The following is a 27504-nucleotide window of genomic DNA, read 5'->3' on the forward strand; positions in this document are numbered from 1 at the left end:
ACAGCGCTCACTCGAGCCGAGGTTTGGATAAACCGTCTCTACATTGTAGGTTATGGTGTCAGAGAGAGAGCAGCTTTCAGCCATTTTAGCCGCTGTGAACTGCGCGCATCCCTTTGGCGGACAGAAGAGGGCTGTTTAAGAAGTGCAAAGGTAAAGCAAAACGCGAATTTTGGATTCATATTCATACACGACAAAAGAGACACCCCGGGCGTTTGTACTGACAGTTTCCTGTTTTCTCTGAGGGTTCTAGCATGTGCTAGCCTACATGTGACGACGGCAGCAGAATGAGAGAGGTGCGGAGAATGGGACACACGGATTACCGGTGAGTGTTTGGACATCATTTTCATTCCCCGCGTTTTCTTGTGTCGTTTTACTTTGGACGTAATTTCGCGGTCTGGATGTTCCACAGTTAACCTGCGGAATCCTCCTCATTCTTTTGCATAATTGATGCGAAATTTCCAGCGCTGCTTTCTGGCGCCGGTCTTTCTACCCATTAGAGTTTGGGCTGTCATTGTGGGTTTTAAGGCAGAGGCGTAAACGTGTGGACAGTCATTTGTCTGGAGTAGCACTATTGATTTTCCAAGCTTTTTAGGAAATGTTATCGGTATCGACCTCTGGATACAGTCCGCCGGTTTCTCAGTTTTTTGTGGGAGTTGAGAGAAGTGCATCTGTAGTACATGTTAAGGCAAACTAGTCTGAAATCACTGAAGTCAGCTCAGTGGGCAAGAATGAGGTTTCTGTCAGGCTTAGTGTATATTCGGGTCATCAGTGAAAAAGTCTATCAAATGTGAAAGTATGATTGAGGACACAGTGATGTGGTGAAAGTTTCCTGTCATCCTAATGTAGCTCATTTGCACAGAGTAATGTTCTTGTATTTACAGGTCCCGTTTTCCTGTGTTAAATCTGAATACCTTTAAGAGTGCTGTACAGAGCTTCATATCATATCAAAGTTCATATCAGTTTTAAATGCTTGCCTAGGCTGTGGTTCTGTTTACCTACCTCTTAAAGTATGCTGCACAACCACTTATTGCTCCACTCCTGTGTTTGACAATGCCTTTACTCTCCCTGCTTCTTTCCCCAACCTCAGCAGAGTGAACTCTGTGCACCCTGAAGCAATTTCAATGCCATTTTATATTTGGCAGTCATTATATATTGATGCAAATGAATTGGAAGTTTAAAAAGCAGCTGACAAAAGCCATTTCAATGTACAAAAGCTTCTCACTTATGCTGCCATATGTTTTATCATTTCTCTAATATGCAGTATGTTGTGTTTTGAATTGAGTTATTCAGTGGCTACTTGATAAAATAGTGATCTGTGGACATACAGTACTGGGCACAAGGCAGATATTACCCAACATTTATTTCCTTTCCTGGCTAAACTTTACACATTTTTCAGAATATATTTCTGGGGGTATTAGATTTAAGATAAGTGTGGGGAAATTCAAAAGAAAATAAGTGAAAAAATAACAGTTTCCAAAACAAGTTCTAAAATGCTATAGCAATACAGAGAAAATGTGACTCCTAAATCCTTTCAAGACATACTAGACCTCCAAACCTGCCACCCTGAAAGTTTTCGTCTTTGAGAGAGGAGAAAATTAAGCTCCACTCTTGCTTAAGATTTGAAATCAGGTGTTTCTTCCACTGTGAGAAGACAACTGAGTGCTTTGGGTCTGAAGGATGTGTAGCTGTCAAGAAGCCATTGCTGGACAAAAGAAAATAAACAAAAAAGAACTGACCACCCTAGAGTCCAAATATCAACATCACTTACTTGGGGCATTACTTGAAATATGAAAGAAAATGCAACCCACTTCTAAGACTGAGCTTTGTAAGTGTGTGAAGTGTTCATGCAGATTTCTTTGAAAAACAGAGAGCGAGTCGCCTGAAAAGGAATGGAAAAGGGTGACCACACTAAATACTGAAAAACTAGATATTATATGTAGCTGTTGAGGCTTCTATGTAATGTTCTGCTAAACATGCCTTTTCTACTTTTTAATGCTTAAAAATGAAAAACTTGTACTTGCTGTTTCGACTGGAAGTTGAGCGGAGTGTAGTCTCTGATTTTGCACAGTACTGCATGGACATGTTTTATGTACATATAGTAGAACAAACAAAACAGCAAGCCTCATTCACCAACTGTTCTTAAGAAGAAAGTTTCTCTTAAAAACGACTCACGCAGGTTTCACAAAGATTCTGATATTCACCAGTGTTTTCTCATTTAGCATTTATTCTTAGGTAAGAGCAGAATCTACACATGCTCCAGAGCATCAGTGTGTGGTTTAAGAACAGATCAGAAATCTGACATTGACTTTTTCTTAGGACTTTTTTCAAGAACAGATTTCAGATTTAACTTAGGAGGATATTGTTGAATTAGGTCCATTGTTTGCTGACGTTCAAAACACTGTAGGTCTCTTTAAAGATTTTGTAGGTGATGGTCTGTCAGAACCTTTACTGCATATTAGTGATGTTATATGACTGTGTGTAATTTGCAGCTTGCAAATAGAACGGCAGATTTACGTTCTCTGCATGCGTGCCTGACTGCTAATGAAAATGCCTACCAATCAGATATGCACAGCACTGAATGTAATTTCACAGCAGAGATTGCTCAGTGTTAATTTGCACCTATACTTCTCCTTCACTCCAGGTCCTTATTTTTACTGTGCATCCACTTCGTGTTGCCATGGCAGCATCAACCTGAATATCATGATATTGGGTGTCAGAACTGTTCAGTGGCCTCTGTGGTAAATGCAAAAGTGCGTCTCAGCAGCGAAAGAGTGAAAAAGCTGCTTCATAAAGGGAAAGTGTCTAATGTCTGCCTGAGCTTTGTGCTTTGTGTAAAAGCCCACCAAGGTTTTTCTTTTTTTTTCCTTTTTCACAGCTAAGATATTCATGACTCACCATATTTTGCTGCATGGTTACAAGCTGTCATAGCAACTGTAGCACAGTTTTTCTGGACTGGATAGCGGCGCGTTTAGCTAGTTGGGCCAAATGTAGCAGGTTTTAATTAATAATATAATTAATAATCTCCCTCAGGAGGAGATACATGCACCACACGTTGTAGCCTTATAAGTGAATTAAGGCAAGATGATGGAGACTAAAGTAAAGACAGTGCCACTGCTGTAGCAGGCTACGTTCTGTGCTACTTTGAGTAATTAAAGGTAGAGTTAGGCAGGCAGAGAGAAAGAGCCACGTTAGCACAGCTATTATGGCCGTATCGACCCGGCAGCCTTGGAGCAGCAGTGATGCGTGATGTCGTTATGTCAAAGCGTTTTTTTTTCCCTTTTCATTTTCTTTCTCAGCGCGGAATCATCTCAGGAGATGACAGATGGAAACATCAGGAGGATTGGAGCCTGCCAGCCTGCATCCTAAATACGCCATGGACCAGGAGTTCAGCTTTAGCACCTTGGTGAGTAGTGGTGGGAGTGGGTTTGGTGGGTCAGTTTTCTTAACGCGAGCAGGGAGGCTAAGGCCTGAAACTGTTCTCTGACTCACTCACATTAGCATGCTCAGTACAGCTGCTCTGTCATTCACATCCTTCCATCCTGAAGAGAGCGGATGTAAGCCCCCCTTCATGCTTTGCTTCCCCTCTTCATGAATAGATGATAATTAAAGACAAAGACAAAGAGGGTGTTATCATCCTTTTTTGCCTCAATAAATAGATGACCCCCCTCTCCTCACTGAAGAATAATAGTGGAGCTTGTTGAATTAGCTTCGATTAAGTTCTCCATCGCTGTTCATTGTTTCATACAAAAAGTGAAGCCGGTTGTCAGGTCCAGTGAGCGTCGCCTGCTGACTAGCTCTTTCTCCAGCTCCTCATAGCCCCACTGAATGCTGATAGGGTGCCCTCTTTCCTCTCTGACCCGTCAAAAGGGCCTCTGTTTGGCCATTAGTATGGGTGCCCAGGGCTAGTGCAGTGGTTTCCGGTCACTTCTGCTTTTCTCGGTCCTAAAGGAACACTGAGACATGAACACACTGAGTGTGTGTGTCTGTGTACATGTCTGTTCACGGTCACTGTTGGAAAATCACTGTTGGGATCACTTTAGGCCTGTCACAGGTGTTACATAATTGCCTTACCTAATCGCAGTTATTTGAGATGATTGCAATTTTTTAAAATGGTCGCAACTATTTGTGATGATAGCAATCATTTTCCTTGTTAGATTTCACAACAATATTAAGGTAAAACAAACAAATGTGAATAGATTGTGGTGGATCAAGGCAAATAAATGTAAATAAATTCAGACTGGATGAGTTTTACATGGGGAGGTGGGCTGAAGCATTTTTCACTGCTGTTTCTCGGTGATTTCATTTCAGTCATTTCATCACTGTGCACTCCTGCATGATTACAGATTCCGGCACCTTTTACACTCTATATGATGAGTGGTGGAGATAATCACAGGTTATATCAATCCTTTGCAAATCAAGTAAAAGTTTTATCATATACTGTGGAAAAGGAGTTTCTTATGTATGGCGTCCCATGAAGAAGTGTCTGCTTCTGTTTTCTGTGGCAAAAAATTCGATATGTTCTGTCATACCTCAAGTGTACAGCACAGAACAATAAAATGTAAACATTACAGGAAAAAAGTTCAATTTCATGTGGTGATAACTGAATTTCAAAGCTAATGATAATGCCATTGACACTGTATTTGCTCAGTAAGATGGGTGGTTTGGGTGAATGGAATATCAGCTTAATTAAATGGTTTCACATTTTCTACTCTTTTCTGGAGAGAAGGCAGTGTGTAATTCGATTAGCCCTTTCCATCTGTGTCATTTAAAAAGAGAATAAATATTTAAACATATGAAAATGATCCCATGCTATGATTAAGTCATAAACATTACTGACGTCCTTATTACCTATTCCATAACCACCACTGAAAGTCAAATAAACAAACCAACCATACATGTATTTTTATTAGTAAATGAAAGCATAATAATAACGTTCCTTCAGATTGTTTGAATTTTGGAAACAATGAACATCAGCATGCAAATAATAGTCAGTTTTATTCCAAAATGCAGTAGATTACTTGCAGGACTTTTCTTTTTTTCATAATTACATTGTTATACTCACTATCCAATATTGTTATGAATGGAAATGCAATATTTTGGAGTGAAATTCTTTATATATTTATCATCTTACAACTTGTTGTTCCCAGGACACTTTGTATATTGAGTAAAACACTACATAACTTAATGTGTCTCACTGTGCTTATTTCTCTTTGTGTGTTGTAGAAGAAGCTGGCGGCTGAGCCGGACTATACAGATGTGACTCTGCCAGCGGTGGAACGCGTGCGAGCGCTCAGTAAGATGGGCTACAACATTGAAATTAATGAGGATATCACCCCCCGCCGCTACTTCCGCTCAGGCGTGGAAATGGAGCGCATGGCTGCCGTATACCTGGAGGAGGGCAGCCTGGAGAATGCCTTCGTCCTCTACAATAAATTCATCACGTATGTCTACTTACTAACACACAGCTTTCTAAAACCTTTCTCTACAGTATCGGCATTAAAATAATTATTATGGAAAATTGTGCCTTGTTTGCCTGAGAAAGGAAACTATAATGTACCATACTATTAATATGATACACAATACTCCAGTACACTACAGGAAATGTAGGGAGAAATAGTAGTATTGGCCAAAAAATTATATCACAACATTGTTTATTAGATAGATAATTCTAATAATTTAGATATTGCAGTTAGTAAATAATTATAATATTCATCTGACAATTTATGATAAATAGGCTGTAGGTTAACATTGGCTTATCATTATGGAATGTCCCTCCACTGTTCCAAGAACTTGGAAAAAAGAAATTTTTAACAGTCAAAGTAAGTCTGAAATTTTTAATGTGCAAAATGATAATACCAACACTGGGCAATAGCTGTAAAGCTGAAATCGGCTTCTTTTTTGGCAGCTGGAATTTGGCCATTCTGTGACAGTGATTTATGTTTCAGGATGAACTGGTACACAGCTAGTTCTGCAAGGCCAAGTCAAACAGCTTCTTAGGTGACAAAAGAGGAAGCACGGCAGTCGGTCTGGTGTCCATGTTAGGCTAATGCTAATTCCAAAAGACAAGCCATTCCTTTATGTTTGCTGCCTTAAAAACAAAGTGGACTACTTCAGTAGGTGAACAAGAGTCTGCTGTTTTCCTTTTATTTTCATTTGAAATGTGCCGCAAACATTCTTGGGTCAGCCACTCAGTTAAATAGGAAAATGTTTATACACCAGTGTAAGAGTTATGACAAAAAGCATACCTGAGAAAGAATTTCATGTAGTATTCACCACTACTATTAACAGATTTAGATTTATGTTCCAAAAGACATTACACCACCTTCAAGTCTTTATTTTTCCATGAGATATGTTGCTGGAAGTGGGCTTTACATTAACAGGAAATATCAATGCTGTATTAAGACTGATTATTAGTGAAAGATTTTGCCTGTTACACTAGTTGAGCTGTCTTCTTCTACAATATGGATTTTATTGTATATAGGTTTTACAGTGTATTAAAAATCTACCTGACCTTTCAGAGCTACATTGTCAAGCAACATGCTAACAATAAAAAATGCAGAGGTTGAAGAAATTCCGTAGTGAACCAAATCTGAAAGGCCAGAAATACTTGCTCAAGGACTCCTATTAGCTGTTCAAGGACTGTTCTTAAGGTCTCACTTTCTATGTTATACCAACCCATGAATTGCTCCCTGTGTGTTGCGCCTTTTTATCGTGCTATTTAATAGAAAAGCAAAGGGAGAGAAACTGAAAAGGCATAATTCGATTAAAGACTTAATTAGATTAATTAGCCTAGTTGACTGATTGATTAATTGCATAATAGTTTATATAGGTTATAGAATTAGTCATTAGCTGTAGTACACACACAGCTCTGTGAGCTCAGACTTCAGTTCTTATGCTCCAGGAGATGATGGCGGAAATGAGAAGTTCTGAACACCCCCCCCCCCCACCACCCAATTCCAGCTCATACATTAAGCACCATGTAGTGCGGCTAAAGTGAACTGAGCATGATGCAAATAAGCAGTGACAGCTGCGGAACGAGCAGAGAGATGGACTGAATCACTTGTGACGAAGACAGAGCTTTGAGTGATGGCAGGACTGACGAGGGCAAAGTGGGAGGAAACTGCAGATGGCATATTGGTTTTTTGTTTAGTCGATTGACCGAATAATAGCCGATATTAATCAATAAATATTAAAAGAGAATTCCACAAACTTCAAGAATTTTACATCATTTAACATGATGTGAAACACTGTACAGATTCTGTTCACTGTACGGAAACATACTGAGTCAAATTTCTTTCCAGTGGTGGTGATAGTAACCATTTTTATATATATTATTAGTAACGGTAATATAGTGGCAAAGCCAAAAGAAATAACTCTTCTGTGGTGACTGTCTTTACTTACAATGCCTTGCGTTGACCTCTGCTTCATTAATGTATAAAAAAAGACATTTAAAGCCAACACCTTCTCGCAAAACGTTGTGAAACAGACATGAGGCAATGTACTCAACCATTTTTTGTAATAGCTTTCTCCACGGTAGACTTTATAGACGTGAAATGCTCTGGACCTGGTCTGGTTCCTGTCACCACCACTGAAAAATTATGATGTAGTACGTTTCCGTACAACTGAACATTTATATCATACACCTCTGAATGATATTATTTACATTCTATTTATTGAGTTATACATACAAAAATTACCTTTAACTGAGAAGTAACGTTGTGTGCTGTAGATGAATGTTGCACATCAGCACATTCTGTTGATTCCCCTGCTCAAACATACCTGATTCAGCTGTTAGTTACCAGGTTTAGACAGTGTGTTTGAACGGGGTAATCACCACATTACGCTATACACTTTCATACCAGTGCAAGAGATTACATTATATTATACAGTGTATAATTGAAATGTAGTTTATAGATGTGAGCAGATGTATATTAAATTTCAAAAAGATTCTCTTCATCAGCATAGAGCCTCTTTGATTCTTCTAGTGTTTTTTCATGCACACACATTGTGTTCCCTGCTGGAACTAACAGCTGGTTGTTGTCTTTTTGTAGTTTGTTTGTGGAGAAACTCCCCAGTCATCGGGATTACCAGCAGTGCAGCATCCCAGAGAAGCAAGTGATAATGAAGGTAAGCCCCTGGCAGCCGTGCTGAGTGATGGAACCCTGCAGTAAGTCTCATTAGCATCATGCTTCATTAGCCAAGATGGAGCCACTGGCATGCTCACTTGCATGAAATTAGGAGAAGAGATGCCTTTAGTGTGTTTTGGCTATCCCGTGTGCATTCCAGTCTAGACAGATAGCTTGTGGTGTGCCATGTCAGTTGAAATAGTCATTTCCAGTCCAATAAAGATTATTTTTGTTTGGGTTGAGTTTAGTAGAACAATCATAATCGAATTTCTGAGTTTCTAAAGCCCCTCACCATTAGTTATGACCTGGACCAGTTGTAGCAGTGAACAATATGATATCCTTACTGTGTCCTAATATGGTACAACCTTATGTGTTATACAAAGACAGATTTAGACTGATTATAGAGAGCGTAGAAACAAAGAATATATAGTAGCTGTATAACCTGCACAATAGCAAACATGTCTTCTGATTATGACGTTTATTTTATTATTTTTTGTTTATTTTATTCAGAAATAATTTGTTATTCCAAACGTTGAATTAGAAAAGTTATTATAATCCTAGTTTTTCATAGCTTTTCAAAAATGGCACTCCTGCTTTGCTGCTGGGCTGTTTGTTCCCGTTTGTTCTCAGGAAAAAATCTGCCTGAAAGTTCTAGGTATTTAGAAACGTCTCTGGTGGAATCTATAATTGCCTCCTCATGCCCTTCTGCTATAAACATTTTGCCTTTGAGACCTGAACAATAAGCTAGACCTTCTTTTTTGAGTAGGCGCCTATGATGTTAATATGTAAAGATGTATGACATGCTCCAAAAAACTCCCATGAAATCTGACCAGACTACTCTGACTTTACAGGGTGACTCACAGAGCGCACAAATACCTTATGTAGTTCCCATCTGACTCTGTAATGCTACTTTTTTGTTTTGTTAACAAAAAAGCTTAAATAGTGCTGCTTTAAATATCATGATATGTATCATCTTAAAGTATCGTAATGTTCTATTTTTTTGCTTTATTACCTGCTCTTACTCAGTTACTTTAAATAAAGCAGCATCCATGCATTTCTTGCTGCTATTGATTTAGCCCTCCAGTGCCTTTATTACACATCTTTCATTTCTGCCTGTTGCCTGTTTGTAGAAATTGCAAGAAGTGGCTTTTCCTCGCAAAGATCAACTGAAGAAACTGCTCCATGAGAAATACAGCAAGGAGTACAGTGAATATTTGAAGAGGCAGGTGAGTGCGCAGGTTCCTACAGTGCAATCTAACAGATTAAAACCCACTTCTTACTGTCGGCTATTTGTGGCTCTAAGCCCAGTGTTAGTAAACACCTTTGCATCAATGTTAATTACAAACACGGATTTGTATCCATGTCTCTTAAGGTATGGAGGAAAGTAGGCAAAGGTGTGGTAGCTTTTGCAAGCAGAGTCAGTCTATCTGTGCATACTTTGATGTGGGCTGTGTTTTATGTTTATGTACATGTTTGCTCGTCTGTGTACGTGTTCGGTGCAAAGAATTTTGACTTTGTCAATAAACCAGAGATAATCAGAGATAACCAACGAAAAGACACAAAATACATGTTTTTTAAAAACATTTCTTTTATATAACTCAAGTTAAGATTAGGGTTGGATTTAGGATGAGACCTATAAAATTTGTATTACATGTACACTGACTGGCACTTCATTAAGTATACTTACTTTGAATTTTCCAAGGTTTACCATATAGGTGCACTTTGTAGTTCTCTGTATATTTTCTTAGCCATCTGCCTTTAATGATCTTTCACTGCACATTTCGTGTTAGTCATCCGCTAGACCAGAGGTCCCTAATAGGCGGACTGCGGTCCGAGTCCGGACCCAGATGCTGTCCTATGCGGACCTGAACCGACAACCGGTACACTATGGGGAATTATTTTATTTTGACAGGGTGGTCCTACTGTAATCGACGTAACATTTCTAGCCTTAAAGGTAGCTTTCACGGCCTTAGACTCACAGACCAATCGCATGCGTTGTAAATATCACACATGATGCTACTCAACCAATCAGATCTGTGATACGACGTCCAATGGTTAGCCTATTTCACATCTGGTTATCTATAGCTCCAAATCTAGCAACAGGCGAGACTGTAAATTCCTGGGTGGGCCTCAACATCTCTAATTTAATTACAAAGGTAGAGGGAGCCGGCCATCAAGTAAGGGGGGCTTTGGTGTCGTTTAGACAAAGAGACAACTTCTGTTTTTTACCGGAGTGACTATTAAGTTTGATGGTTGTGAAAGCTGAGCAGACTTGCTTGGTGGGAAGACACTTGTTCATTAAACTTCTTTTCCCTCGAGTCTCCACTCCTGTTTTTCTTCAAGAAACAAACACTTGCCAGCAGACGTCAACAGTGTGATTTGAAAAGAGAAAACTGACAATAAATAATGTTGAAATATTGTACTTTTGGCTACTTCAAAATATGCATTATATGTCACTGACTCATGATGCAAGTTAGACATTATGATGTTCCAGGCCTTTGCTTGAGAAAATTTTCTCTAACCGGACCTTATTGAATTTTAATTAAAGACCGTTGCACCAGACCATCGTCAGTGGTCACAGGATGCTGCCGACAGAATACTGTTGGCTTTATGTTTGGATGGTGGTCTATTCTCAGTCCAGCAGTGAAACTGAGGTGTTTATAAGCAGCACTGCTGTATCTGATCCACTCACACCAGCACAACACACTTTAACACACCACCAGTATCACTACAGGGCTGAGAATTATCCATCACCAAAATAATACCTATTCTGTTTCTTACAAACAAAAATTGTAAGAAACATTACAAAACCTCCAAATGATCTCTAAAATTCACAGGAGGAGTAACATTATTAACTTGTAATTTACTAAGTAATGCAAGTTAATCCATCTATCCATCTGTCTGTCTGTCTGTCTATCTTTTTTATCACAGATTATCACATTAATGTCTTATTTGCTCAAATTGGGCCTTAAGATTCTTTTCCATTTAAAAAGTGCCACATATTGTGGTTGTACTATGGTTGTATAAGTGGACAAATAAAGCCCCATAGGTCCAGTGAGAGTAACAGTGGCTGCATGTTGACAAATGAGCACATTTATTATAGGTTCCAAGTTTTCCATGATGGTAGTCTCTTGTGTTTGTTCATACAACTCATGTATTCTTGTTACATTGGAGGTTCTCAATTATAATTTGCTGTTGTTTTTGCTAGTTTGCTGCTCATTATCCTGACACTGAATAAAAACAAACTTGTCTGTGTGTTTATCCAGAGCCAGCCTGTGTCTGTCACCATGTGCGGTGAGCAGTTGCAGAGACTGACTTTGTTGGAGGAGGAGAGGCAGCGTGTGGCGCAGTTACGGAAGATGCAGCTGGAGTCAGAGCAGTTCCGCTACTTTGAAGATCAGCTGCGCAGACAGGAGCAGGCCAACCGCAAAGAAGACGCCACCCCCAAAGTGCCTGAACAAACTGATGGATCCTGCCTGTCCCACACCCCCAAAAACCATGTGCGCCTAGACCCCAAACCGCCAGCACCTGCACCCAAATCAGCGGCCACCTTAGCGGCAGTTCAGAGTGAGTGAAGTGTTTGTGTCAGAGCCAAACTTATTTGTTGTAATGTGTGGCTGTGTGTGCTGACCCACTTGAATTGCACACATTTTTCCAATCAGAATTTTTATTACACACTCATCCTGTGATTAAGAGTATTTTTGAAACAGCACATCACATTGGCAAAAATGATTTTGCCTTTCATTTCTTTTTTGGTAAAGCATGTTTATTTTATTATATATATATATTAAAGGAGCATTTATGGAAGCGTTCGCTTTTTGGAAAACTGCATGAGTGAACAGTCCAACAGTATAAGATTATGTACAATAGCACAACATTTCTCACCACATGATAGCTAGGAATTTAGGGACTTCAGCATCTACAGTCCATAACGTTAGTAAAATATTTATAGAAATCTATTTGCAAGACCACCAGAAAACCAATATTGAATGCTTGTGGCCTTCAGTCGCTCAGATGGCACTGCATTAAAAACCCACATGCTTCTGTAATGAATATAACCACATGGGCTCAGGAATACTTCTGAAAACCCTGGTCAGTAAACACAGTAGTTCATCACTGCATCTATAAATAAAAGTTAAGACTGTACTGTGCAAAGCAGGAGTCATAAATTAACAACATCCAGAAACAATGTCTTCCCTGGACTAAAGCTCATCTGAGGTGAACTAATGCAAAGTGGAAACATGCTATTGTCTGAGGGGTCCTCCTTTCAATTTGTTTTTGGAAATAATGAATCCATTGTTCTCTGGGCCAAAGATTGTTACCAACATAAAGTTCAAAAGCATGCGGGTGGTATGGGGGTGTGTTCGTGCCAATAGCATGGGTAACTTGAACATCTGTGAGGCACCATTAATACAGAAGAGTACATATGCATTTTGAAGCAACATGTGCTGCCATCTAAATAACATCTTTCTCAGTGGCGTCCCTGCTTGTTTTCTGCAAGACACTGCCAAACCACATTCTGCATGTGTTACAACAGAGTGGCTTTGTAGTGAGGCAAAGCAGGTGCTGGACCAACCTGTTTGCAGTCCAGACCTATGTTCCATTAAAAATGTGTGCTGCATTATAAAGCACATTATACAACAGTGGAGAACTAGGACTCTTATATTAGCCAAAATCAGGAAAAAAACTCCACTACTACAGCTACACAACTACAATTGATGTTTCATTTCCAAAATGATTACTAAACATTGTTAAAAGGGAAAGTAGATGTAATACAGTAGTAAAAATGCCCCTGTCCTGACTTTTTTAGAATATGTTGTAAGCACCTATATATATATATATATATATATATATATATATATATATATATATATATATATGTGTGTGTGTGTGTGTGTGTGTGTGTGTATGTACAACAAAAAGCAATAATGTTAATTAACTTAAATATCTTGCCTTTGTATTGATATCAGTTAAATGCAGGTATTTGCAAATCATTATTTACATTTTTCTACTGTGCCTACCCATGACCCTGAAGGATAGGTTTAGAAAGTGTGTGTGTGTGTGTGTGTGTGTGTGTGTGTGTGTGTGTGCTGTGCCTACTTCTTTGAAGCTGGGTTTGTATATACACTGCTCAAAAAAATAATGGGAACACTTAAACAGCACAATATAACTCCAAGTAAATCAAACTTCTATGAAATCAAACTGTCCACTTAGGAAGCAACACTGATTGACAATCAATTTCACTGTTGTTGTGCAAGTGGAATAAACAACAGGTGGAAATTATTGGCGATTAGCAAGACACACTCAATAAAGGAATGGTTGTGCAGGTGGGGACCACAGACCACTTCTCAGGATCGATGCTTTCTGGCTGATGATTTGGTCACTTGAATGTCAGTGGTGCTTTCACACTCGTGGTAGCATGAGTACAACCCACACAAGTGGCTCAGGTAGTGCAGCTCATCCAGGATGGCACATAAATGCAAGCTGTGGCAAGAAGGTTTGCTGTGTCTGTCAGCGTAGTGTCCAGAGCCTGGAGGTGCTACCAGGAGACAGGCCAGTACCAGTATCAGGACCGCTACCTCTGCCTTTGTGCAAGGAGGAACAGGAGGAGCACTGCCAGAGCCCTGCAAATTGACCTCCAGCAGGCTACAAATGTGCATGTGTCTGCACAAACGGTTAGAAACTGACTCCATGAGGATGGTATGAGGGCCCGACGTCCACAGATGGGGGTGGTGCTCACAGCCCAACACCGTGCAGGACGCTTGGCATTTGCCCGAGAACACCAGGATTGGCAAATTCGCCACTGGCGCCCTGTGCTCTTCACAGATGAAAGCAGGTTCACACTGAGCACATGTGACAGACGTGACAGAGTCTGGAGGCGCTGTGGAGAGCAATCTGCTGCCTGCAACATCCTTCAGCATGACCGGTTTGGCAGTGGGTCAGTAATGGTGTGGGGTGGCATTTCTTTGGAGGGCCGCGCAGCCCTCCATGTGCTCGCCAGAGGTAGCCTGACTGCCATTAGGTACCGAGATGAGATCCTCAGACCCCTTGTGAGACCATATGCTGGTGCGGTTGGCCCTGGGTTCCTCCTAATGCAGGACAATGCTAGACCTCATGTGGCTGGAGTGTGTCAGCAGTTCCTGCAAGATGAAGGTACTGAAGCTATGGACTGACCGCCCGTTCCCCAGACCTGAATCCGATTGAGCACATCTGGGACATCATGTCTCGCTCCATCCACCAACGCTACGTTGCACCACAGACTGTCCAGGAGTTGGCGGATGCTTTAGTCCAGGTCTGGGAGGAGATCCCTCAGGAGACCATCCACCACCTCATCAGGAGCATGCCCAGGCGTTGTAGGGAGGTCATACAGGCACATGGAGGCCACACACAATACTGAGCCTCAGTTTGACTTGTTTTAAGGACATCACATCAAAGTTGGATCAGCCTGTAGTGTGTTTTTCCACTTTAATTTTGTGTGTGACTCCAAATCCAGGCCTCCATTGGTTAATACATTTGATTTCCATTGATGATTTTTGTGTGATTTTGTTATCAGCACATTCCACTTTGTATAGAACAAAGTATTCAATGAGAATATTTCATTCATTCAGATCTAGGATGTGTTATTTGAGCGTTCCCTTTATTTTTTTGAGCAGTGTATTTTCTCTTAAATCTTAAAAAAAAGAAAAAAAATCACAAAGTCTCATGGTTTGAAAACAACTATTGGTTTGTGAATCTTTCAAGTAACAGCATTATTTCCTAGATTTTACAAAAACACTCAGTGTCAGGCTGTAACCTAAAGGAAAGGTGCAAGAGTGAAGACTGAAGCATAGACTACAGAGGTTGGAGGTAAAGAAATATATGTTGAATAAGTACATGTATGCTTATCTATCTCCAGATCAGCGGGTGGAAGGCCTGAGGCGGGTTCTGATTCCTCGAGACCTGACATACAGGTTTTTGCTGCTGGCTGACAGCAACACCGCCAGAGGCATTGAGACATGTGGTGTGCTTTGTGGAAAGCTGGTATGAGCTCTGTCATTTCAGACATCTTTTCTCTAGTTCCTTTAGGCGATGTTCATATTACATGGTCCAAGTGTCAAAAATCATATTTTGCCTAAATATGACACAGATTGTGAGATGTCATCATCTGATTGCATTCCCTAACCATCACAAATTTACAATATATTATGGGTGGGCATAGTTAACGTTTCCCCCACAAATATAAAAACATGTGCGTGTGGGAGAAAAATGACAAATTTTACCTGTGAGGCTGCTTTTACCCTGTAGACTGAGAAACCTTGCAGTTGAGATTTACAACACCTTTTTCCAGTAGTCCATTTTAGTATAGCAAGTATTGTAGTAGCACCACAAAAACACTGCTTAAACTGGAGAAAATAAACTTATGTGTGTGGTCAGATTTGCTATGGTAACTGGTATTTTGGCGTAAATCACACTTTTACAGCGTATAAAGTGCTTGTTAAAATGACCAAAGCATACTGTGTTAAGTTTGGCCATAGATTGTTTTGGTTGTATACTGTTGTTTTTAGGCTGAATTATATAAATTTTCCTTTAGTTTTTAACAACATTAATGGAACCACAATATCAGTCAGTTAAGCCCAAATAGATTGTTCTGAAGCCAGCCAACAGGACATTGATGCCATATTTTCTGACATTTAAACTGTCCAACTTGATGGCTTTGGTGATGGATTGAATGCACTGTATGTCTAGAAGTTTGTAGACACCTACTTATTCAATGTTTCTTCTGAAGTCAAGAGTATTAATAGGGAATCTGCCCCCCCCTGCTGCAGTAACAGCCTCTACTGTTCTGGGAAGGCCTTACACTAAATGTTGAGACATTGCTGAGAGGGTTTTATTCAGATACCAGAGCGTTACTGAGGTCAGGTACTGATGTTGGTTATTAGATCTGGATCACAAATCCCACTCCAAGTCATCCCAAAGGTATTGGATGGACCTACATCATTCCAGAGAAGGTAGTTCCACTGCTCCAAAGCCCAATGCTGTGAGACTTTATACCTCTCTAGCTGACACTTGGTATTGGGCATGGTGACCTTAGGCCAGGGGTGTCCAAACTTTTTGCGAAGGGGGCCAGATTTGGTTAGATGAAAATGTATAGGGGCCGACCATTCGGACTGACATTCCTCGAACCATTACCATTGTAAATTAACTTAATAAGTAACTATATCCTTAGCTGTCTGCAGATAGGTTGATATTGCAAATGAGAATCTATTGTCAATTGCATTACCAGGATAGTTAAAGATTAAAATAATAATAAATTAAATACAAATGAACGATTTTATGAAAGTTGAATGGATTTTTTTTACATGTATTGAGTTTGTTATTGTTGTATTAATGAGAAGGGTGATATTGGTGTTTCGACTGCAGTAAACAGGCCAGGTCTGGTTCAAAAGCAGAGGTTTTGATGCGCAAGATGTCACGCAGGTGAGAGTCACTTAGTCTTGTCCTCACGCGGTTCTTGTTAATGTTAAGTGGACACAGTTGTTTCGTGTCAGTGAAAAAGTATTCCGACTTCCACTTATCCTGGAAACGGCGGCCCTCGTTATCAACTTTCCTCTTTTTACTCGGTTTCGCACCAGTCGCCATTCTAGAAATGCGTTAAAAAAATACCACAGTGGTGAAAGTTCACACAGGGCTCTCGTTATGAGAGTTAAATATAAAATAGCTTTTTTGTGTGTGCATGCCTGTGTATTGTTTACTGTGGGAAATTGTGCCAGCGGGCCACATATTATTGATTTTATGACACATGCTTCGTGATTTTATGACACATGCTTTGGCCCGCGGGCTGGACTTTGGGCACGTCTGCCTTAGGCTAACATGCAGCTTTTCCCGGCGTCCCACATTGCATTGCCAGTTTTTTTTTCTGCAGTTTACAGAACTTGTGTATACACAGTTGAATGCCTGTGTCAGCATTGGGGGCACCTTAAAGTAGCTGAATTGACAGATTAGAAGAGGTATCTGAATACTTTTGTATATAAAGTGTACATGAGCGATTCCGGATACTGTTGAGTCAACTCAAGCCTGGTGTGAATACACCTATCTGATCTGATCGAATCTGATCTGCATTTTTTGCCTTCCATCACAATTCACTGCATTGCATATTAGTGCACTGCGATCATCATTCAGTGCTCGCAGTGTGTCAGCAGATTTAACTTGATAAAATGCACCCATGCAGGTCCTCTCAAGTATTATGAGAGTATTATGCACACTAAAGACAAACAAGGGTCATTTACAAACATAAATGTGAACTGTCAGTGCAGAACAATCAGATCTGGGCAAAAAAAGGAAATGGAAAATTAAACTTGTAATGTGAACAGAGTCTTGTTATTAACTGATAATTTCCACATCGTTTGCTTTTTGTCTATGCATGTTTTATGTTGATAGTTGGTTTATTTCTTAAACAGATGAATTTGTGTGCCGCTGTCTTTAATATGCACACCTGATACAAGGAAAAGATCAGAATGGCCTGATGCAAATGATTATCTTGGTTCATGGTTTCGGTGTTTTCGATTTCTGGGAAAATAGCAGGCATGCTTATAAAGGCTTTACAGTGAGGACTGTGTTATTACTGGAAGTAGGTATGAGTGTACTCTATGGTTACTCATTTCCTAGAGAGCAGTCCTATAAACATTAGTTAACACACATCTATTGGGCTTTGTTTGGCATTTTGGTAGTGACTAAAGCAACCTCACAATGGACTGTCTGAAAAAATGTTTGCTTTTGTTCTGACCCCCAGACTCACAACGAGTTTGTGCTCACACATGTGATTGTGCCCAAACAATCAGCCGGCCCGGACTACTGTGACATGGAGAACGTAGAAGAGCTCTTCAGTTATCAGGACCACCATAACCTACTGACCCTAGGCTGGATCCATGTGAGTCTGTCTCTGTCTTTTTCTCACTCTCTCTCTTATTCACTGTGATTTAGGGATGGCCAATTTCTACAATAAAAAGAACACGTTGAAATTAGATTAGTGGGAATGAGTTGTTAGGAGCCATGTCAGTGATGTGGTGTGTTGAAAAAAATATGAAAAATGAAATATGAAAAAAGTCAGGTTGATTGGAGGTGTTGATCCATACCAAAACTGTGCCAAAGTTATCTTAGAGGTATTGATTTTGCCTTATTGGATGTGACATATCCAGACTTATTATATAATTACATAAATACTGCATCAGCCTCCACATCACAGGAGATAAAAGCAAACAAACACCTACAATCGTATAAGTATTTTGTCTGTTGAAGTGTCAGTAGTATTCTGTTTTTATACCATCAACTAAACCATTAAAAGTCCTGATCACAAAAGTGAGTAATAAATGCATTTCTATATTGAATAGTTTTAATCAGTGTTAGCTTGATGTTAGCTTAAATTACGTGAGCCCAGCTATTGTTACGTGGTTCTCTAAACTGCATTCCTTATCAAAAAAAGCAAGCATGATCAAGACATAAATAGTTAGATGATGTATTTTAATGTAAAAGTCAATCATCAGTCAGTGGGAAAATTATTCTGATGGCAAAGATTTCAGTGAATCAAAATATGACAAGAAGGGATTCCACTTATCGTAAAATTTTGAAATATGTCCCCTCAGAGTAAATCTAACTTTCTCCAATTTAAGGAAATGAGTCATGTCACCTATAACATCCGATTGAGCCTGTGAAATTGTAGGCAATCCTGAGGAAACACTATCCAAAGATTTCTATAAAAACTTACGCTTTTTTTTCTGTTGTCCCTACAACCATGAGGCATGTTCTATGCTATCTGCCAGGATATTAACTAATGGTGTATGAGAGGTGGCTCTATGAGCGCTGCTGTCTTCACTGCATCGACTGGTGATAGGCCAACAATATGGTGGTGACAAGTATGACATCGGTCAAATACTATTTATACCTGTTTTTGCTAATCAGTTTTTAATTTTGTTAAATCACGTGCTAGAGATGGAATTAACATTCATGTGATGGCTAGGGAGAAATCTAGAACCAAACATTGTCCTTCAAACTAGTTCACAACTGCTTCAGCTACTTTTGTTACTTTTTACCGTACTTGCTTTTATTTGCATATATTCTAATAATAGATTTTGATTTTACAACTAAAAAAACACATAAGATAAATAGATGGTTTTAAATAATAGGCTAAGCTCCCTGAGACTTTTGAACAGTACTGTATATTTTGGCAGGCCTCAGGGATGGTCTTTCCAGTTGTACTGTATGTGTATGTTAAATAACATATTTAATATCTGAAAATATTAACTGAAATATATACACTATATTTTCTAAAAGTATTCAGTCGTCTACCTTCACATGCATATATGAGTGACATGCCACTCAATCTATAGGGTTTAACATGATGTTGGCCCACCCTTTGCAGCTATAACAGCTTCAATTGGATTCAATCAAATGGAAGACTTTCCACAAGGTTTAGGAGTGTGCTTATGGGAATTTCTGACCATTCTTCCAGAAGCGCATTTGTGAGGTCAGACACTGATGTTGGACAAGAAGTCCTGGCTTGCAGTCTCCGCTCTAATTCATCCCAAAGGTGTTCTATCAGGTTGAAGTCAGGACTCTGTGTAGGCCAGTCATGTTCCTCCTCACCAGACTCACTCATCTATTTCTTTATAGACCTTGTTTGTGCACTGGTGTGCAGTCATGTTGGAACAGGAAGGGGCCATCCCCAAACTGTTCCCGTAAAGTTGGGAACATGAAATTGTCCATAACCTCTTGGTCTGCTGAAGCATTAAGAGTTCCTTTTACTGGAACTAAGGGGCTGAGCCCAAATCCTAAAAAACAACCCCACACCATAATCCCCCCTTCACCAAACTTTACACTGGGCACAATGCAGTCAGACAAGTACCATTCTCCTGGCAACCACCAAACCGAGACTCATCCATTGGATTGCCAGACTGAAAAGCGTGATCCATCACTCCAGAGAACACGTCTCCACTGCTCTAGAGTCCAGTGGACGCACTTTACACCACTGCATTCCATGCTTTGCATTTCACTTGGTGATGTAAGGCTTAGATGCAGCTGCTCGGCCATGGAAACTCATTCCATGAAGCTCTCTAAGCTGTTCTTGAGCTAATCTGAAGGCCCCGCTGACCTCCCTCTGTCATTTTATGTGGCGTACCACTTTGTGGCTGAGTTGTTGTCATTCCCCATCGCTTCCACTTTGTTATAATATCACTGACAGTTGACTGGAATATTTAGAATTGAGGAAATTTCACGACTGGACTGGACAGGTGGCATTCTGTCACGGTACCACGCTGCAATGAGCTCCTGAGAGCGACCGATTCTTTCACGAATGTTTGGAGAAGCAGTCTGCATGCCTAGGTGCTTGGTTTTATACACCTGTGGCCATAGAAGTGATTGGAACATTCGAATTCAATGATTTGGATGGGTGAGTGAATACTTTTGACAATAGAGTATATATTGGGGTGCTGAGAGCAAAAATCAAATAAAGTCATCCAAGAACAACAGAGAAACAGAAAAAAGAGGGAAGAAAGCAATAAAAGTGTGTTGCTACTCTTCCAAAAATAGTTGCAGAGTGCTGCACAGGCTCAGCAGGATGTACATAAGGCAAGCATTACTATTGGGTATTAGTAGCTCCAGTGTTAGGGGTGGTTATTTAAAAGCAAGTTATTAATTACTTATTGCAAACTGTAATACGATTATAAAAATTATTACTGCCTTGAAAAAAAATGTCATTACTCGTGTCATACTCAAATATCATTACTGCTTAAATTCTTCTTTATTCTTTACCAATCTTACTATATTGGCAGATGATTTTGCTTGTTGAAAGCATTATGTATTAAAACAAACAATATTATCTGCCATTATAAAGTAGTAAATATCTAAAAATAAGTTAGGTTTATTAGTCAAGATATCATTATGTTCAGCATAGATTGTTGCATCACTCAGAAGCAAAGAACCTAAACTAATTTAAAAATCTGCATTGAGTGGCCCTTGTCCTGTCTTTTGCGTAGGATCCCAGAAGCATTATGAAAGTTGTGCTTGCTGTTGCATGTATATTATTTTTATACATGTATATTCTCCACCTGTATTGAAGTTCTTGGGTGTTGTGTCCTTTTGTGGTACTCAACACAGATAAATAGATAAATAGCTAATAACAACTGTTAGTTCCACATGGAGAATGAAAGGATCAGACATTTTTAGTCACTAATTTTCATTTTCATTATGATTAAAATGATTTGTAAAGTCCTACAACATGAGACTTCATAGTAGGCCGACTTTATCTTTATTATTTTCAATCAAATGTTCGGTGGCTGAAATTGTGGCGCATGTCTAGTAGTGGAGTAGTAGTGTATATGTCACTACATGTGCATTGTGTTTATTCCAACTTACCAAACCTCAAACTTATCAAACCAGAGAAATGAAGTATTGTGCGCTGTGTATTATAAAAAATGTCTTCAAGTGTTGTTCACCCTTACTGCGAATGTGCAGCTCTGTTGAACTTAACTGCCTACTTTTACATGCCTTTTGCATGGGCAGAGAGAAATCTAATGAGAAGGTCTGAAAGCTGAGAATTTTTACAGCACAATAGAGTGTTGGTGAGAGGCAGAGAGTTCATTCAAAATGACCCTATTGAGTTCCTCCTATTATTTGCATGATCAAATGTAATGGGGCTTCAGGGTCACCATGGTAACATTCCTCAACATTTTACAGTGCCAGTTATTCTTAGTCCCTGCCAAGTCACCTGCTGCTCACATGCATCCTTGCTTTATGGAAAAAACAGTTATGCAAAGATGTTAGTTATTTATGTGTGTGTGTGTGTGTGTGTGTGTGTGTGTGTGTGTGTGTTTGTTTGTGTGTTTTCACATCTCTACAGACACACCCCACGCAGACAGCTTTCCTTTCCAGTGTGGATCTGCACACACACAGCTCCTATCAGCTTATGTTGCCTGAGGCCATCGCCATTGTCTGCTCGCCTAAGCATAACGAGTGAGTACACACAACTCCCTACACAGGCACTAGTCACAGTCTGTTCACCCACACTGTCTCACTCTCTTATGCTTTAATAAAGCAAACAAACAGATTTCAGACAGTGGACTAGACCAGACTTCATTTTCAGGGTTAAAAAAACATTGATAATTTCATTATTTGTGAGTCACTAAAGTCACTTAAAATCTATATTAACCCTTTGTACATTGTTAGTTAATTCCCTGGTTTTATTAAGCACAATTCATCATATCATATGATTTAAAAGACTACATTTCCGTTTTCTCATATTCTTTGTTTGAAGTGTAATTTTCTTTTCCTAATTTCTGAAACATCTTCTGAGTTTTGATTATGTAATATGGTGTTTAACCTCCCCTCCCACCAGGACTGGCTTTAGCCTTTTGGGGGCCCTAAGCAGATATTTTTCCTCCCTGCCTCCTGTCATCATGCTAGCTGATTCACTGCAAATTTGTACTAATGACTAAGACTACTACAAGCTGTCTAAACTATATTTTAAAACTAATTTGTCTTTTGCTGATGCTTGGATGCTTATTTGAGGGTCTGCTTTTTTACTATCATATATGCTTTACATTCTACATCTTCAGAAGGATTAATCACAGCCTTCGATTCTAAACCTAGATTAACAGAGAAGGTTGATAATTGCAGTTGTGAAATGAGTTAACCATGGCTGGTTGTTTTGGTGCTGGTTGGTTTTGTGAAGGTGTAATTGAATCTGCTTTATTAGACAGAGTCTACTACTGTTTTTTTTGTCCAACTACAAGCCAAAACAAAGCATAGCACTAACCCAAAAGATACCTTTTATTTTTAAGCTTTCTACTCTTCTCCTTTTTCTGTTTCGTTTTCTTGGCTCCAGATGTGTACAGTCTATTTTGAGACATGATTAATAATTTGCTCTTCTTTCTCTCACTTGAGCATCTTGGACAATATAATGGCACAGTAAAAACCCAGAAGTTGTTAGGGGGCTTATGTTGCGTATATAGTATAGCTATACCATTACAGAAGGAAAATGCATTATGATTTCTGATTGAAATTGACTTTAAAAAGTCTTAATGTCACATGAAATTAAAGGTCATATAAATGTATTAAATTTAAATTTACATGTTGCTAGAACAGGTGTCTGAATAATATGGGTTCACTCGTGCGTCGCAGGTGTGTGTATTAACTAACATCGCCTGGCATTGAGCTAACATACACTTTGTTTTCATGTTTAGTATATTTTTGCTAAACATTTGGTCTTGAGTTATAATTAAAGTGGCAAAACGAAGTCATCATCCCAGACCCTGCCCTTCAAGGAGCCCACAAACATGACAAAAAAAAACAAACAAACAATAAATTAATAAAAGTTCTAAAGTATTCTTAACAGAAATCTGGTAATTGTTAATACTACAGTTAACGAAATGATAGACTAAGTTTTGGTATTTGCAGGTCATATTTGAGGCCCTGTACAGAACGTAAACACGTAAAACAGGCTATCATACCATAACACTAAACAACAAGAAATGGTTAATCACAAACAGCAGTTCTGAAAACTGCAGTTCTTAGTTTGACTTACTCACTTTTTTTCTTTGACTCAACTAATAATTTCAGCTTCAAACTCAAAAGACCAAAAGCATGGTGGCCTTCAGAACAAGCAGTAAAGACAGTTTGATAGAAGAGAAACTAACTGTGAAAGAAGCAAAAAATGTGAGGTGAGGAGTGGAGGTGGGGGTGGGGGTCAAGGCCAGCTCAGATGAGGGGGATTCGTAATTATTTGTTATTTATAGCTTAAGCAAATTGTTAGCAGTTTGTGGTTTTAGATTCAAGTGTTAGGCTGGTAGGGCCCACTGCCAAGGATTGGCCTCCCTCATGAAAGAGCACAGATCCTCCACTGATCAGTAGATATGCATGAGTCATTATAATACATCACCACACTTTTTTCAGCTAAAATGCTGTTCCTCTGTAAATAGCACATTACAGCTGTGTTACAAACATACACGGCTGTGAAAGTTTAGGGATGGACATGTAACAAATTTCCCTCTCAGATATCCACATTTTAAACAGTATGTACATTTCATACAAAATACAAATAGCAAAAAACAAAGGTTTCAGCATTGATTTATTGCACGCAGACATGAATATTATGTAACTGTGATAGTCCATGTTGGACAACTATAATTGGTTTCTTCAAGCTAGTATCTAGATCTAGTTTAAGAGGCGGATTCTGATTATTTGATTGATTTAGGTGTATGAGATTTCAGTGTGTTCATCTTTCTGAATAAAATCCATGTATAATGATTATATAAGGAGAATTCTATAATTTCTTTTAAATTTCTGCAAAGTTCTGTCATTGAGCTGTAAACAAAGTCAGTCAGATGCAAAACGCTTAATGGTAGACTCTGATTTCTTTACAGTGGTGGTGATAGGAACCAGGGGTACAAATATAGCCATTTTATTTACTGTCCAAAACCATCAGTAAACCTGCACATTTCTTCTTTTTTAAATATAACGTTGATGATGGTGAAACAGTGGCTAATTTGTTTTCTTTGGATATTGTTTTGTCTTACAGTATCCTGCATGTACTTTCCTCACCATGAATGTATTTAAAAAAATATATGTTTCTCAAAATAGTTAGACAGTGTATTTATAGCCATTTCATGTAATAACTCTCTGTGAGGGAGCTTTTAGAGGTGTTACATGCTTTGGATGTCTGGTTCTTTTCACCACTACTGTGAACAGTTCAGACTTTCTCTACAGTGAAGCAGATAACATGAAACCCCTCTGAACTATTTTGGTTACATTTTAATAATTTATGTATGCTGACATTTTGAAAAATCCGTGAAATCCCCCTTTAACGTGAGACGCAGCATGAGCTGTTTTCCTGACACGGTCTGTGGTTCTACATCACATGCTCAATAAAAAACTGAAAAAATGATACAGAATTGATCTGACTTTTTATTATTGCAAGCTACACATACTTTATTTCAAAATCTGGTACACAAGTACACGAATGCTAAGCTGATTTCTGATATCTGTAGTGTGAGAAAAATACATTATGTTAAATATATTTTGAACAGGCCGTTTGTGTGTGTGTGTGTGTGTGTGTGTGTGTGTGTCTGCAGTACAGGGGTTTTCAGACTCACCAGCGCTGGAATGGGGGAGGTGGCAGGCTGCAGACTGAAGGGCTTTCACCCTCATTCAAAAGACCCCCCGCTCTTCACTGTAAGAACTCTCACCCTTCATTTTTTTTTTTTTTTAATTGTTTATTATGTAGAGTTATAGCGATTTGATCGTTATTACATCACCCTGATATTCAACTCATCCATGAAGTGGAAAAAACAATTTGGAGATAAGTTTGGATTTGTTGGAAGTTAAAGATGAATACCATTTGTTTTGGATCACTGATTGATAAGGGTACACATTACTACTCAGCTGCCTAACACTAAGGAGGTAAAATGCTGTTTTAAGTATGCTATTTAGTCTACTGGTGTTAAATGTGGGGATAAAACAACTTATACACCTCCCGCAGTCCAAAGACATGCAGTCAGGCCAATTGGACTTACTAAATTGCCCCTAGGTGTGAGTGATTGTGTATGTCTGTCTGTTTGCCCTGCGATGGACTGGCGACCTGCCTTCCACCCGATGACTGCTGGGATAGGCTCCAGCACCCCCTCACGACCCTGAGGGAGAAGCGGCTTAGAAAATGTGTAGAAATGTTTGGTATTGTACCATCTGTAATGAAAACTATATTCAACAGAAAGTGCGTATAAATGAGGGAGTCAACTAGTCTTTCTTACTCTAATGATTTTATAATTTAATATATGCTTTATCATCATGCAAATGACCAACTAAGCATCATTGATTCAATGTGAAGTAGAGAGTTTAGTCCATTTTTAATGCAGTAAAATTGAGTAATTGTGGCAACCTTAAATTGATAACAGTCTCTTAACTTCTTACACCTGGCAGTGTGTATGTGAGGGAGAAACCTATTTAAGGGAAGTGAAAATCTAACTTGTGCTATTTGCAGGTCTGTAAGCATGTGGTCGTGAGGGACTCCAAAACGACGGTGCTGGACCTCAGGTGACAGACGAGGGGGATGCACACTTCAGAGGAAGCAGGGGCATTCCCTGCTATTTATATCTTTGTCTACTTGAAGGCTTTTTGTATTTATTTATTTAACAAGGTACTGTGAAGTGGAATCTCTGTGTTGCACAGGTTGCTGTTGGCATCTTCTAGTGAAGCTGTGAACCTGTTAAGTGGTGTTTTCCCTCTTTCTCGGATTTGTTATTGACTTTTTAATGGCTTGCTTTGGCACTTTTTTTTCTTCAGAAACCTTCTTGGACAGTTTTGTGATCTGACTGCTTGTCAGTTTCAGCATTTACAGTTTGTCCTCAAGGTGGCATCCTTTAGCTGCATAATGCCATATTGAAAATGTGAACTTTTTTTAGGGTTTTTTAAAAGGATGCAAAGGTTATTTTTGGACAGTTGCCTTATGTAATATATATATATATATATATATATATATATATATATATATATATATATCGTTATAATAATAATAATCACAACAATAAGTCATTAGGGTATTATTGTGTACCTAGGAAAGAGCTACCTTTTTACCCAATAAGCATTTACAACACAGTGTTAAAGAGCTGATGATTCTTTTGATAAAATAAACACTGCAGAAATTTTATGAAGTCACAATTTTTAGTGACTAGATTTAAGAATATATGAGTTTAACATAATAAGCTTACAGCTAAATGCAACATCTCCAAGCCTGAATTTCAGGTCAGTCAAGGTGATATTTAGTTGGAAAGAGTATGTGGATTTATTGAGTCATTGGAGCAGTTAATAGTGCCACCCTATTTTGGTCTTGAAACTCACGTGTTGTGCAATGAATGCTGTAAATAACAGAATGGTACAGCTGAGAAGTGTGAACAGAAGGTCAGAGATGTTCCCCAATTCTTGCCTCACTTGACCCAAACCAAAGCACCCAGAGAAAACAAGCAAAGAAGCCTAAGACGCCTTATTAGAGGAGCTAATGCCGTTGGCCCACAGGCCAGGCGACACCCATCTCAGGTACCATTTCCACATTCAAACATTGTTTCCAGTTCCCTCTTTTCACTCTAGAGTGGAAATTCCTATTTCTCAGTAGCGGTTCGACAGACGATGAAAGCTTTCTGAGGGTGTCGAGTTTCCTCTTGCTGTCCAGTGAATGTTGTCTGCATATCATGGATTTTGTGAGCTGTGGCTTTAGAAAGTTTTCGAGTGCAACTCTGTCTGTGTGCCAGTAGCTCCACTGAAACATGTGAGCACGTGGGAACTATAACGCTGATGCAGTGACTGTATGACATTTTTTTCCACTGCCATTTTGTTAATAAAAGAAAAAACGAGGTTGATG

General features: G+C 39.2%; 1 protein-coding gene across 2 annotated transcripts; it reads left to right on the forward strand.

The window, feature by feature from the left end:
* Nucleotides 1-27497, forward strand: stambpl1 (STAM binding protein-like 1). Of its 2 annotated transcripts, none has more exons than XM_017705586.2 (12): nt 1-150; nt 243-322; nt 3297-3403; nt 5224-5441; nt 8052-8127; nt 9257-9352; nt 11393-11693; nt 15022-15146; nt 17896-18033; nt 21997-22109; nt 25226-25325; nt 26131-27497. In XM_017705586.2, exons 3-12 carry the CDS (start codon nt 3323-3325, stop codon nt 26185-26187), a joined length of 1305 nt encoding a protein of 434 aa, XP_017561075.2. In that variant the 5' UTR covers nt 1-150; nt 243-322; nt 3297-3322; the 3' UTR covers nt 26188-27497. The 2 variants fall into 2 exon arrangements, with proteins under 2 accessions (XP_017561075.2, XP_017561076.1); XM_017705587.2 differs by having other exon boundaries at nt 251-322.
* Nucleotides 27498-27504: the final 7 nt, after the last annotated feature.

This window comes from Pygocentrus nattereri, chromosome 13 (genome assembly GCF_015220715.1).
Source record: "Pygocentrus nattereri isolate fPygNat1 chromosome 13, fPygNat1.pri, whole genome shotgun sequence".
NCBI lineage: Eukaryota > Metazoa > Chordata > Actinopteri > Characiformes > Serrasalmidae > Pygocentrus > Pygocentrus nattereri.